Source organism: Pseudorca crassidens, chromosome 9 (genome assembly GCF_039906515.1).
Source record: "Pseudorca crassidens isolate mPseCra1 chromosome 9, mPseCra1.hap1, whole genome shotgun sequence".
NCBI classification, from domain to species: Eukaryota; Metazoa; Chordata; class Mammalia; order Artiodactyla; family Delphinidae; genus Pseudorca; species Pseudorca crassidens.
In genome coordinates, this window is record NC_090304.1 from 63,193,706 (window position 1) to 63,209,027 (window position 15,322).

The 15,322-nt window shown below is 36.6% G+C and overlaps 1 protein-coding gene across 9 annotated transcripts in view; it reads right to left on the reverse strand.

Annotated features, from left to right (window-relative positions):
- The window catches only part of DLG2 (discs large MAGUK scaffold protein 2), a 2,011,757-nt gene that overhangs the window by 1,753,637 nt on the left and 242,798 nt on the right, over positions 1-15,322 (reverse strand). For all 9 annotated transcript variants that reach the window (XM_067750569.1, XM_067750576.1, XM_067750568.1 and 6 more), the window contains exon 3: positions 4,550-4,695. In XM_067750569.1, the coding sequence (XP_067606670.1) occupies positions 4,550-4,695 (146 nt within the window). The remainder of the gene's footprint in view (positions 1-4,549; positions 4,696-15,322) is intronic.

Below are 15,322 nucleotides of genomic sequence, written 5' to 3' on the forward strand. Positions count from 1 at the left end.
CATTTTTTTTTTTTTTTTTTTTTTTTTTTTTGCGGTACACAGCCCTCTCACTGTTGTGGCCTCTCCCGTTGTGGAACACAGGCTCCCGACGCACAGGCTCAGCAGCCATGGTCATATGCATGCTCCGCTGCATATGGGATCTTCCCGGACCAGGGCACGAACCCGTGTCCCCAGCATTGGCAGGTGGACTCTCAACCACTGCGCCACCAGGGAAGCCCTTCAGTGATCTCTTATTTAGTAACGTGTTGTTCAGCCTCCATGTGTTTGTGTTTTTTACATATTTTTCCCTGTAATTGATTTTTAATCTCATAGTATTGTGGTCAGAAAAGATGCTTGATATGATTTCAATTTTCTTAAATTTACTGAGGCTTGATTTCTGATCCAAAATGTGATCTACCCTGGAGAATGTTCCGTGCACACTTGAGAAGAAAGTGTAATCTGCTGCTTTTGGATGGAATGTCCTATAAATATAAATTAAATCTATCTGGTCTATTGTGTCATTTAAAGCTTGTGTTTCCTTATTAATTTACTGTTTGGATGATCTGTCCATTGGTGTAAGTGAGGTGTTAAATTCCCCACTATTACTGTGTTATTGTCGATTTCCTCTTTTAGAGCTGTTAGCAGTTGCCTTATGTATTGGGGTGCTCCTATGTTGGGTGCCTATATATTTATAATTGTTATATCTTCTTCTTGGATTGATCCCTTGATCATTATGTAGTGTCCTTCCTTGTCTCTTGTATCATTATTTTAAAGTCTATTTTATCTGATATGAGTATTGCTACTGCAGCCTACTTTTGATTTCCATTTGCATGGAATATCTTTGTCCATCCCCTCACTTTCAGTCTGTATGTGGCCCTAGGTCTGAAGTTGGTCTCTTGTAGACAGCATATGTATGGGTCTTGTTTTGGTATCTATTCAGCAAGCCTGTGTCTTTTGGTTGGAGCATTTGATCCATTCACGTTTAAGGTAATTATCGATATGTATGCTCCTATTACCATTTTTTTAAATTGTTTTGGGTTTGTTTTTGTAGGTCCTTTTCTTCTCTTGTGTTTCCCACTTAGAGAAGTTCCTGTAGCATTTGTTGTAGAGCTGGTTTGGTGGTGCTGAATTCTCTTAGTTTTTCCTTGTCTGTAAAGCTTTAGATTTCTCCATCGAATCTGAATGAGATCCTTGCCCGGTAGAGTAATCTTGGTTGTAGGTTTTTCTCTTTCATCACTTTAAAAATGTCATGCCACTCCCTTCTGGCTTGTAGAGTTTCTGGTAAGAAATCAGCTGTTAACCTTATGGGAGTTCCCTTACGTTATTTGTCATTTTTCCCTTGCTGATTTCAATACTTTTTCTTTGCCTTTAATTTTTGCCAGTTTGATTGCTGTGTGTCTAAGCGTGTTTCTCCTTGGGTTTATCCTGTATGGGACTCTCTGCGCTTCCTGGACTTGGTTGGCTATTTCCTTTCCCATGTTACTGAAGTTTTCAACTCTAATCTCTTTAAATACTTTCTCGGGTCCTTTCTCTTTCTCTTCTCCTTCTGGGACCCCTATAATGCAAATGTTGTTGCGTTTAATGTTGTCCCAGAGGTCTCTCAGACTGTCTTCCTTTCTTTTCATTCTTTATTCTGTTCCGTGGCAGTGTATTCCACCATTCTGTCTTCCAAGTCACTTATCCGTTCTTCTGCCTCAGTTATTCTGCTACTGATTCCTTCTAGTGTATTTTTCATTTCAGTTAATCTTTGTTCATCTCTGTTTGTTTGTTCTTTAATTCTTCTAGGTCTTTGCTAAACATTTATTGCATCTTCTCGATGTTTGCCTCCATTCATTTTCTGAGGTCCTGGATCATCTTCACTGTCATTATTCTGAATTCTTTTTCTGGAATGTTGTCTATCTCCACTTCATTTAGTTGTTTTTCTGGGTTTTTGTCATGTTCCTTCATGTGGGACATAGCCCTCTGCCTTTTCATCTCATCTATCTTTCTGTGAATGTGGTTTTTGGTCCACAGGCTGCAGGACTGTAGTTCTTCTTGCTTCTGCTGTCTGCCCTCTGGTGGATGAGGCTATGTAAGAGGCTTGTGCCAGTTTCCTGATGGGAGGGATTGGTGGTGGGTAGAGCTGGCTGTTGCTCTGGTGGGCAGAGCTCAGTAAAAACTTTAATCCACTTGTGTGCTAATGGGTAGGGCTGGGTTCCCTCCCTGTTGGTTGTTTGGCCTGAGGTGACCCAACACTGGATCCTACCCGGGCTCTTTGGTGGGGTTAATGGCGGACTCTGGGATGGCTCACACCAAGGAGTACTCCCCAGAACTTCTACTGCCAGTGTCCTCGTCCTCACTGTGTGACACAGCCACCCCCTGACTCTGCAGGAGACCCTCCAACCCTAGCAGGTAGGTTGGTTCACTCTCCTATGGGGTCACTGCTCCTACCCTTGGGTCTCAATGCACACACTACTTTGTGTGTGCCATCCAACAGTGAAGTCTCTGTTTCCCCCAGTCCTGTCAAAGTCTGTCTCATTGTGGCTTCTCCTTTTTCTTGGGATATCAAGAAATATCACTATTTCAGTGAGTTCCAGTGTCTTCCTGTTGATGATTGTTCAGCAGTTAGGTGTGATTCCAGTGCTCTCGCAAGAGGGAGTAAGGGCTCTTCCTTCTACTCCACCATCTTGCAAGATGTCTCTCTAATAGCCTCATATTTATTTTTAAATATACATGTATTACTGTTATATGTTATAAATAATTAAATATATGTTATAAATTACCTAAATATAAAAGATTATAAAAAATGTGATAAAAAGCAATATAAATGGGAGTTCTATTATTTTGTTCCTATACCCCAATGAATCGTTTTATTTGCCCCAGTATATATGGCTCTTCTACAGACATCACAGCCTTAGACCATACCCTCCAATCCCACTATCCTTCTCCTTCCCCCACTGCATCAGAAGCATGTTCTGAAATTCAAGAATGCCTTATTTTGTGTTGGTCAAAAAGTGCCTTCAGTTTTTAAGTAAAAATAAAAGACATATTTTTCATTTTTATCAAGAACTTTATTGAATAATGTATTCAACCTTTTGTTCCACTACCTTCTGCCATTTTTCAGGCAACTTCATAATTCCATCTTCCCAAAACTTTTTATCTTTTTCAGCAAAGAAGTGTTCCAGGTGCCTTTTACAGTTTTCCAGAAATCTGAAATTTTTTCCAATAAGAGAATTTTGTAAAGACCGAAATAAATGGAAATTTGAAGGTGCAATGTGTGGTGAATATGGCCGATGAATCAGAACTTCCTAGCCAAGCTGTAAGTTTTTACTTGGTCATCAAAGAAACATGCTGTCTTGCATTACCCTGATGGAAGACTATGCGTTTTCTGTTGACTAATTTCAGACACTTTTCACTGAGCGCTGCTATCAGTTGGTCTAATTGGGAGCAGTACTTGTTGGAATTAATCGTTTGGTTTTCTGGAAGGAGCTCAGAGTAGAGGACTCCCTTCCAATCCCACCATATACACAACATCACCTGCTTTAGATGAAGACCAGCCTTTGGTGTGGTTGGTGGTGGTTCATTTTGCTTGCCACACGATCTCTTCCATTCCACATTATTGTACAGTATCCACTTTTCATTGCCCATCACAAGTTGTTTTAAAAACAGAACATTTTCATTACGTTTAAGTAGAGAATAAGTGAAGAGGTTTTTTTCCCTTAATTTATGTGGAACCCAAACATCAAAGCGATGAACATAACCAAGCTGGTACAAAATAATTTTCTACACTTGATTTGGATATTTTGAGTACGTTGGCTATCTCCTGTGTAGTATAACATTGATTGGTCTCAATTTGATCGCTATCAACTACAACTGGTCTACCTGACTGTGGAGCATCATCCAGCGAGAAATATCCAGCACAAAATTTTCAAACTACTTTTGCCATATTTGATCAGTCACAGCCCCTTATCCATACACTGCACAAATGTTTTTTTGCATTTCAGTTGCATTTTTACCTTTCTTGAAATAATAAAGCATAATATGCCAAAAATGTTGCTTTTTTCTTCCATATTGAATATTAAAATGGCTAAACAAAAATTCAGCAATTTTGATAAGTCTTTTTTATAATGCACATTGATATGACAGCTGTCACATACAATCTAACAAAATTGTTTCGAATGAAGTTAAAGACACATAAGTGCTACTAGAGTCATCTTACAGAAAAAACCGAATGAAACTTTTGGCCCACCCAATACTTGAGTCAGCTCAAACTATGACAATACTCATAACAGAACTCACTTATATAATATGAAGAATCATGTCCTTCCTATGCCTATTTTATCTTTTGGCAAAATCTGGATTTTCAACTGTAAATATTATATACAGCATGGTATGTAATACTGGTATGCAATATTGGCAGTATGGTATGTAAATAAGTTTTTGTTATTATTGTTCACATTTGTTGAAAATGATTACTACTACTGCAACAACTACCACTACTAACAACTACTACTTCTTTACTGGTATAAATAATTTTGGTATTTACTGGTATAAATAAATATTTAGTACTTTAAAAGTTTCAGTAATATACCTCTACAGACTTTTGAAGGTTATCATGGCATGGAGCAAGAAGGGATGTCTTCTCCCATTTCTGTGCAACTTGATTGGCTTCTTCTATCTTCTGCTCACAACTTTTTTGAGAATTTAGCAATGTCATCTCATAAAATTCTTGAATATCTGTAAAGAAATGCAAGGGAAAAATCAAAATGTCATATATCACCTCACATATAGCTTCTCCACGTACATGTATATGGAAAATTTTACTGATTAAAAAAACTACATAAATATGTATTCAAAGAAAAACAAAAATAGAGGAAATCCTAAAAATTCACATTTTTACCTGCATTAAAATTCTTATAGCAACTTTATTCAGAACTGCAAGAATTGGAAGAAATCAAAATATCCTTCAATTAGTGAATGGATAAACAAACTGTAGTAAATTCATTGAATGGAATACTATTCAGCAATAAGAATGAATGAGTTATCAAACCATGTAAAAACATGGATGAATCTTAAATATATATTGCTAAGTTTAAAAATGCCAGGCATGTAGCTGGGCTACATAGCGTATGATTACATTTATATAATGTTTGGAAAAAGCAAAACTAAAGAGACAATAAAATGGTCAGTGATTTCTAGAGGCTCTGGGAGAGGAGAGGAGGGTTGAATAGGTAAAGCACAGGGTGATGAAAACTTTCTGTAATAATACTGTAATGGCGGGCACCTAACAAGAAGCATTTGTCAAAACCCAAAGAATTTTACAGCACAAAGAGTAAACCAAATGCATGCAAATTTAAAAAATCATTTAGGAGGTCAGGGAATCCCAAGATGTGCAGACTGTGACAAAAGAATCTAACTATATTACAAATGAATGAAATAACCTCACTGAAGGCAGTAAGAGAAAAAGTTGATAACCTAAAAATGAGTAGAGACTGTAAAACCAAAGACAAAGAAACTACACAAAAGCATTCTAGTCTATACTCTAGTTGGTAAATTTGTTTCTCATGGAATCCAAGTCAACAATTTTGAAGCCACTGTACATATATAACTAGAACTGAAAATTAAATAAATGGATGGTAGATAGTGGGAGGCAGGTTTCTCACTGTTGGAGTAGGAAGTTACAAAAAAGAAAGTGGGTGGGGTGTCGTACTAGACTGAGTCATACGATTTTGGATTAGATTTGAAGACAACATTACAGACTCCTGTTTGGCTTAACAGAGATATGAATAGATACATATAGAAATATTTACAAAAATGCATACACACAGGTTAGTATAAATACATACATTCCCTAACTCTGTCTGCTGAAAGGGCCTACAAGTAATGACTTTGGCCTCTATACAGCCTTCTCCACCAAATGGTAGAGGGTAATGAAAAAGTACAGTTGGTATTAGCTTAGAATTGGGGGTATCTACATGAATTCAAAAGTTGTGGAAGGAAGGAAGAGAGGGAGAGAGGGAGGACAGAAGCCCAGAGATGGAAGCCCTCTCTATTTAAGGCTCATAGAGAAGAAACATCATTGAATAAAGTCAAACCTTTTCACACCCAGGACTGCAGAAAACCTACACATTATTGGGAGTATGTTTCTATGTGATTTGACTACTTGACTATTTGATCACAACTGCAAGCACTTTTTATTTTGCACCGTCCTCCCTCAAATGAAAACATTTTGCCACCTCTAAGGATACATTCTAAATAAATTCCTCACATGCTTGAAGGCATACCCATATTGACCTCCAATTATTTTTTAAATAGTCTATAAATTATTATCAAATTTGCAGATGAGTGCTTCTCCAACTCTAACATACAAATGAATCTCAATCACCTGGAGATTTTGTTAAAGTGCAAATTATGACTAAACTCAGGAATGGAACCTGGATCTCTGTATTTCTAACAAGCTCCCAGGTGGTGCCGATGGCTTCTGATCCACCAGCAACACTGGACGTAAGAAACAGCGCCTCTGTGATTAGAACCCAAGGCTTCATACTCTCATTTCAAACATCCCTTACTGAGTTATTACAATCCTCTTTCTCTTCAGAGTGAGGGGTCAGGGGACATCCCAGTAAGAGAAGCAAGTTGACAAGAAAAGAACTCTGCCTGTTGATTGAAAAATAATAATAATAACTACTTAGTGAATATTATTGACTAAATTGATTCAGATTCAATTACCTACAAAGTCAACTAAAAGGAACTATATTTCAGTACTCTGCCTTTAGGACACATTAAAACAGAAAAAAAATCAACTTCCAGGTGATATCTGAGACAGTATCTATTCAGTCCAATCTCTCTCTTTTGTTTTAACCTACATTCCATAAAGATGAGATCTGGCCTTTGTAAAGATGATTCTGCCGCAGCTGGGTCTTCAACTATCAAACAGCATGATCAAGGGAATTCATAGTAAATAGAACTGTCTTTTTAAGCATACCCTTAAAAACTCATATACTCAAAATATTTTATCTTTTTCCAAGCAGAGACAATCCAACATGACATACTTATTTCAGTGATGGTGCTCTTTCTTCAAAAGATCCTTAGAGATCCTCTTTGAAATATGCCTTCCAGCATCCGAGGAACTTATTTTTAATATCCTCAGAAGTGGTGAACCTTATTTCATTTGAAGGAGATTTGATTATTTTTTTAATACCAAAACTCACTGGACAAACTGTGAATATGGTGAGTGACTGAGAAATGGATTTCCTTTTACACAACTTGAATTAAATTAAGAAAATATGACTTAAATCATGAGATTTTTTTTTTCCTAGTATGACTCACAAATTGCTCTGCAATTATCTACTTAACCACAGTAAAACAAAAAAGTAACCAGAATGCAAGATGTTTAACATATTTATATACTTTCTTATCTATTAGCTCAAAGGCTGGAATAAAAGTGACTGGGGAAAGGCTCTTTTTTGCTTCCTCCCATCCCAGCTATCATGTTGCTACACATAGTATTCATGGGAACAATTACAGTCATCTCTCCAGCCTGCCAACCAGAAACCTCTTTGGAGCTTGTTATTGTTGGTTCATTTGTTTTTTTGTGATTCGCAGATATGGCTGTAACTCACCAAAGAATTCACTGAAATGAGCTGAGGATTCTCACCATACAGCCTCAATAAAGAAATGGTAATCTTTGTAAGATGTACCTTCTTTTAAAACATATGTCTTGTGCTTCTTCTAGCATCCCCTTTTCTCTGCAGGATTTCCCATACCACACACCTGATTATGAATTCAGCTAAACAGTATAACACAGTTGAGCTTGCTATATTTAAAGATGTTACAAAGTGCAGTCTTAGTGTTCCATTAGCTTTTCCTGAACATTTGGTTCTATTTGGTAGCTGGATAAATGCTCATATCCAATTTCCTTATGCTGCATCCAGATACCATACTTCTGCAAAATAAAAACTTATCATTGTCTTGGTCCATTTGAGCCCAAGACTACTAGACACTGAAGCATAGTAACAGAATTTCTAATAAAGTCCAATGGAGTAAGTGTCCTATCTTAGTCTGGCAGCCAGCCAAGGTTCTTTAAGTGTATTACCTGGGACTAGAAGAATAAATATGAATATGAGGAGTAGGCTAAAGTTAAATGTGGATGAAAAGAATATATAAGTTAAATTTTACAGCCAAGAAAAGAGAGTGAAAGCAACATCAGTGATAGGTACAAATCAAGTACCAAGTTAGGGAAAAAAGGAGCCCAAACCATAGCAGGGATGAGTGTGAAACCCAGAGTCCAAAGGCATGATCAAACCCAATATATATTGAAGAATTAAGACCACAGAATCAGGAAATGCTTACACACAAAAGATTCAAACAAATTTCCATAATATTCTGATATGATTGAGCTTCTTCTATACCTGGACAAAGCACGGAAGGAAGGAGGGAGGGAGGGAGGGAAGGAGGGAGGGAGGGAAGAGGAGGCAGAGAAAGAAAAGGAGGGAGAATGGAAAGGAGGGAGAAAGGAAAAAAGGGATGAGGGAAGGAAATTTGGTTTCAAAATACTTTCTTCTACTAAAAGGAACCAGGGCTTTTTGGTTAAAGACTCGCTCTAGGGCTACAGCAGAGAAACTATAAGATGAACCTGGGACTTGCATCAGAAAGTAAGGAAGTACTGAAAAATCACGGGAACATACCAAAAAGGCATGAAAGCCATCTTGAAGGGGCTCCTACTAACAAAATCTGGAACAATTTGAGCATTAAAGTAAATTAATAATAGTAATAGATTATAACCTATTGAGTAAAATAAAAACCTATGCGTTCATCCTGACATAAAAATAAATGATTAAATGGAAGAGAAGGGAAAGCTCTTCCTTACAGGAGAATGCCAGTTAAAAAATATAGAAGAAATGATGGAATTAGAAAATCATCAATGGACACTGCAACTAGTGGGTAAAATTTTGGTGAGGAACATAATGTTACATAGTCTCAAAGTATCTCCCCACAAATTAGAACAAACTGGCACTGGGAGCCTCCTGTTATCAACCACCAAGATGGATATAGCATCATTTCTGTGTTACTCCTCCCGGAAATGCATAAACTGAATCTAATCACTAGGAAACATCAGATGAAACCAAATTGTAGGACAGTCTACAAAATACCTGATCTGGAATCTTCAAAAATATCCAGGTCAAGAAACTGCAGATTAAAGGGGACTAAAGAGGCATGACAGGGACTTCCCTGGTGGTCCAGTGTTTAAGAATCTGCCTTCCAATGCAGGGGACGTGGGTTCAATCCCTGGTCAGGGAACTAAGATCCCACATGTCATGGGGCAATAATAATAAGCCCACACACCACAACTACTGAGCCTGCACGCCACAACTAGGGAGCCCGTGTGCTGCAACTACTGAGCCTGCACACTCTGGAGCCCATGTCACAACTAGAGAGAAGCCCACGTGCCACAACGAAAGATTCCGCATGCCACAACTAAGACCCAACACAGCCAAATAAATAAATAAACAAAATATAAAAGAAAAAAGAGGCATGACAATTAAATGTAATGTGTGATCCTGGATAGATCTTGATAGACTGGGGAAACATAGCTATAAAAGATATTTTGGTGACTACTGCTGAAACTGAATATGGACTGTGCATTAGATATTGTTTTGTATCAATGTAAAATTTCTTGATTTTGATAACTGCACTATTTATGTAAGGAAATATTCTTGTTTTTAGGAAACAGACATTGAATTATTTAGTCAATGGGGCCTGATGTCCCCAAATCATTCTCAAATGGTTCATTAATAATATGCACGTACACATGTGTATGTATGTATGTATATAAATATACAGAGAAAGAAAGACACACGTATAGAAAGAATGATAAATCAAATAGGGCAAAATGTAAACAACTGGTGAATCTGAGTAAAGTAAATATACAGGAGCTCTCTGTACTAATCTTCCAACTTTTCCATAGATTTGAACTTATTTCAAAATATAAAGTTTTTAAAAATGGGAAGGTGACTAGGAGATATTAGGGCTAAGTATGGCATTGAGAAATATCCAGGAACATTTTAAGAAATATCTAGAGAAAAAAGACTCCAAGGGGAGCAAAGTATAAAGTGCAGAATGTGATGGGAGAGGTAGATCAGTAGTGCAAAAGTGAAGTAGTATATAGTAATCTAGAAGTTAAAGCACGAGCACTGAAGTCAGACAGGCCCTGGCTCTGCTACTTACTAAATGTGTGACTTTTAGCAAGACACTTAAACTCTTTAAGCCTCAGTTTTTCACCTAAGAACTTTACATACATAAGTACTTCAAACAGTTGAACAGTTACATAGAACATACTCAATAAATGCTATTATTCTTTTGATTAATACATTATCTTTGAACAATACTGTGTACACAGGAGGTCCCATTAAATGCTGGAAACCTGAACACAGAATATGCTTAGGTAGGAGTCATTTCTTCCAGAACAGTTAAGAGTGAACACTTGGAGCAATAAAGTAGAATTAATACTTGAAAAGGAGGCAGAAAACTGTTATTTACAAGTAAGAAAAATAACTAATTAAAACAGAAATGTTAATACAAATGCAATAAGATGTGCATGAAGCAAAATGTAGTATTTTTTTCCTCAAAAAAAGAAGGTTCTTAAAAATACAACCCCTAAAACAAACTTTAATTCAAAATATCTCTTTGATGAATAAGTGTGATACTTCAAGTTGCTCAAAAAGCAGTCACTAAATAAACTCAAGATATTGTTAATGCAAATCAGCTACCTTTTATCAGCACTTATATTCCCAAACTACCACCAGGTATGTCTTATTCTATATCTAAGAGATAATTAAATTTCAATTTCACATCAATCATCCAAGATACAGGAATGTTATACATTCTTTTTAACCTCACAAAGGTTTACCATGTAAACTCTACAAATCCTGGAAAGATAAGAAACTATAGGTAAAATGGTATGATCTTAGTTTTAAACTCCATATTCTTGCATAAATTCCACATTTCCTCCCCACTCCCCAAAAAAACCACATATCTCCCAGTCTGCGTTTAGGTATTGATATTGCTCGTTGAGGGAAGAAAGGAAGAAAGAAATTAGCATTTGTTATTTACCCACCATATGTTAGGCATCCACACTTTGAAACATCATTTATTTTACTTAGTCCTTGCAATCATATTATGAGGCATTATTATTACACCTATATTTTAAAGATGGAGAAACAGACTTAAGGTCACAGGGCTGTGCAGTAGCGAGGCTAGGATTGGAATCTACATTTGGCACAATAGCCTACACTCTTTTTGCTACAACATGCTCAGTAATATGACTAATGTAACATTAGGGGTTAATTGAATGGTATTGATGTTAAAACTAGCATATCTCATTGTAAATGCAGGACTAAAATATCATTTAGGAAATTCTTCAGATCACCAGATGGAAGGAAAACCAAACCTAAGAAACTCTTTCAAAAACTTTCCAAGGCCTGTTACCAAGAATATTTTAACTAATCTCAACTGCACAGTGCTTAGCAGAAGCTATGAGTTTCTCTCCCCATCAGCGGAAACTCAAACAGAATGAGAGTTTGGGCTCCAAGGACCATATCTTCCTAGCTGATGAATACCAAGGGGAAGCAAAAACGCTTCTACATAGAGGTAGCCACAGACGGTCAGCATAGTTAAGCTTGGAGACAATGTTAAATTTTAAACATTAAAAAGAGGTTATTACAGATGGCATAACTGGCATCAAACAATTCAGGTTTGCTTTACACATGCCATGAATACAGGGTATTCAATAAATATTAGTTATGCAATACTATTGTAACGATTTTTCCTGTGGAATTAGAGATGACTTTAACAGAAAATAAGAAGCAGAAGATAAAAAGATGGCAAGATAGGTATGAAATAAGAAACCAGACTGTGGGGGAAACTTTATTGTCAGGCACGTAAGCACAGATTTACTTAATATTCTGTTTAATGGTGATTTTATGCAATTTTATGATCAATCCAACTACAACTCAGATGAGGCCAGAATAGTATTCAGTCTACAGAGAGAAGTTATACCTAGAGATAGCGCCATGTGTTAAGTAGGAAAATAAAATTCTGTCTCTGATATGCAAAAAGACAGTGTCCCTCTCATCTCCTTGAATCTGGTACACAGGTACTCTTATTACAACTTGCCAAAATATTTTCTTTTTTGTTTTCAATTTGTTTCACTTTGTTCTTTACTTTTTTCTTATTTTGGACATATAGTTCTGAATTATAACACAAGATTATATAGAGCTTTATTGATGAATACCAAAAGCTTAGTCTTTTCTACGTGTAACATGAGGTGAAGGGTGTTTCTTTGGCAGATTAAACACCTAATGTCAACTACCACTTGAGAAAAGTGTCACATTCCACTACTCCAAAAGGATTGATCTAAATGACAGGCTGTAATCACTTCATTTGGAACTGGTCCAAGAAGTGACAGCTGATGGCTAATCTCAAAAAGAATACTGTTCTGCATCATCAGTGTACCAATTTACCTGAAAGACCAATTTTAAATTGTAAAAATTATTGAAAGTATACTCCTATAAAATTTATGATAATATTTTATTATAATTATGGTATAATTTCCATTATATATAATTACATTATTATACACAAATGACATAATTATATTATAATTGATTGGAGTTGATAGATTATATTAATTATGTAAAATTATCATATGTATATCCTTATAGCACAGGTATAATCATATCCATTATATTAAGCTTACAATCTACTGTGCTAACTCAACTTACTAAAACATACCGCTTAAATAAAATTGTAGAAAAATAAAGTCTGGAGCCATTGAACATGTCACCTCCCTTTCTTCCCAACTTCCCCAATATCTAAAAGGTTTGCATGAGGGAAAATCATATGCCCAAATACAAAAGTACAGGTTATAAAATATGCTACCCTATATATTAAAGCTATTAGTAGCTTACCTTTATATTGGCTAAATAAAGTATACTACCTTTTGTTCTGAAGTGAGAGTGGAAAGCCAGCCTACAGATGGATGGTTTTTATGGTACAAGAACTATCTAATCCATTGCAGTCTACAAGTGTGACAGGAAGCTTTGCTGTTCTCTTTTAGATGAGCTAATGTTGTGCAATAATCTTGAAACAGCTGGAAAGCCACACAGACCCCATAATCAAACAAGAATCAAACTATTCCCAGATGAGAAAAACTGCATGATAATAGTTCTATTCACCATCTTTGGAAAATAGTAATACTTACTCTTGCTTTATCGAAAAATACATCTATGAGCTCCTCTTACTTTCCTCTTCCTCTCCCCATCCCGTTTCTCCTTTTCCGTTCCTTTCGCTACCCTACCTTCCCCTTCCTTCCTTACTGAACAATTCAGTTCTAAAGCCATTAGGTAAAGTAGAGCAAGGCCTATTCTGGTGGTGGAGGAGGTTGAGCAAAGGAGCTATGTTGGCTCAGAGCAGGGTGCCAGAGCTCAAGGAGGGTGAAGAGGACATCAACATGTGAAGGTGGCCCAGAGCAGTTACAGAGACTGACAGACTAAGGAAGGAGTTCTCACAGAGAGGTAGCCAGATGTGAGCTGTTGAAACCAAAACAAGTTGAAGAGGGCCAAACAGTTCAGATATTGTTGGAGCATTGGCTCAAAGCCTGACCTCTATGAGGAGGGCGCCCATGCTGTGGGAAGGCCTGGGATGCTTTGTCACAGCTACATAGGCTGAGGAGGTCATCTGTGCAGAAGGGTGGCCTAGTGAGGGTTGTGAGAACCTAAGTTTGGTAAGAAGCGTGTCTGTGGCAGTGATAATGGAAGACTGGTTACATATAGGGAGATTGACCAAATAAGTAAATAAAATAAGGATAACGAGAGTTTATCAGAAAAGGGAGTCAAAATATGAAAATAAAGAAAACTATAATGAACTATGTGGTACTGGATTAGTGTGAGCTCATGGTTTTTAATACACATAAATATTCATATAGACGTAAACATGTACACGTATAAACATACACAAAATGGAAAAGAGTAACCTCACAGCGGAGAAGCCTAAAACCTGGAACACATCAATCGAGTATTCAAAGTAAACATCATGAATAAATGGAGCAAATATAATCATGAGCCACCCGATAGGATACAGTAAAAAGAACACAGCCTTGCTTCTGTGATACTCCTATCTTCATAAGCGTCCAAGTCACAAAAAACAAGTTAAGGCTGAGGAACTATTCCAGAATTAAGGAAACTAAAAAGACATGACACCTAAAGGCCACATGTGATTCTAAACTGAATTCTTCACTATAACACAATTTTATTGGGACATTTGTTAATTTGCTGATTTTGTTGGTTACCTTGCAGTTACGTAGGAGAATGTCCTTGTTCACAGGAAATACACACTAATGTATCAGGAGGTGATGGAACAACAGGTTGACCAATTACTCTCAAATAGTTCGAGATAAAAATTATTGCATTGAACGTTCAAGTTTGAGATTGTTTCAAAGTTTCTTTTAATGTCTTAAAAATAAACATTAAAATATTTTTTTAAATAAAAAAAGAATGAAAATTACATCTAGGAAATAGAAGATGTAAATTCTTCTTGGTTGTCTAGATGAAGACCCCTTACGCAACTTTTAAACTTCAATAGTTTATTTCTGTGTTAGTAATAATAATAAGTACCATTTATCAAGACTTTACCATAGCATGTTAAGCACTACATGTAATACATTATCTCATTTACTACTCCCAAATATCCTATGACATAAGAACTATTATTTTACCTACTTTACAAAGGAGGAAACTCAGGAAGAGAGAAGAAATTTGCCCAGTTTGCTTAGCTCATAACTTTGGGTGCCAGGATAGGAATCACATATGTCTAACTCCAAAGCCTGTGGCCTTAACTAGTACAAACTGATATTTTATGTCTAGAATAATTGTAGGATTTTTCTTTGTTTTGCTCTGGGTTTACAGGGATTTTATTTGTTTATTTTGTTTTTCTCTTCATCTAGAGTGTTTTATGGACCATGACTCGGCAGTTCCAGCTCAAATGTTCTTTATCCCTGAAGCCTCTTCCACCACAAGTCATTTCTCCCATCCTCCCCTCTATTGCCTTTGCACTTTGCATTTATCTTGTGATTCTTACAGCCCCATGTCACTGGTATATATGCTTTATCTCCCTACATCTAAGCTTTGCAAAGTTATAGGCCAAGTCACACTTCACTTTTTATCCCTTGTGAGCAGCAGAGGTCAAATTTTATCATGCACCAATATCACCTGAAGAGCTGATTTAAAAAACAGATTACTGGGCCACACCCTAGAATTTCCGATTCAGTATGTCTAACATGTGGCCCCAAATTTACTTTTCTAATAAA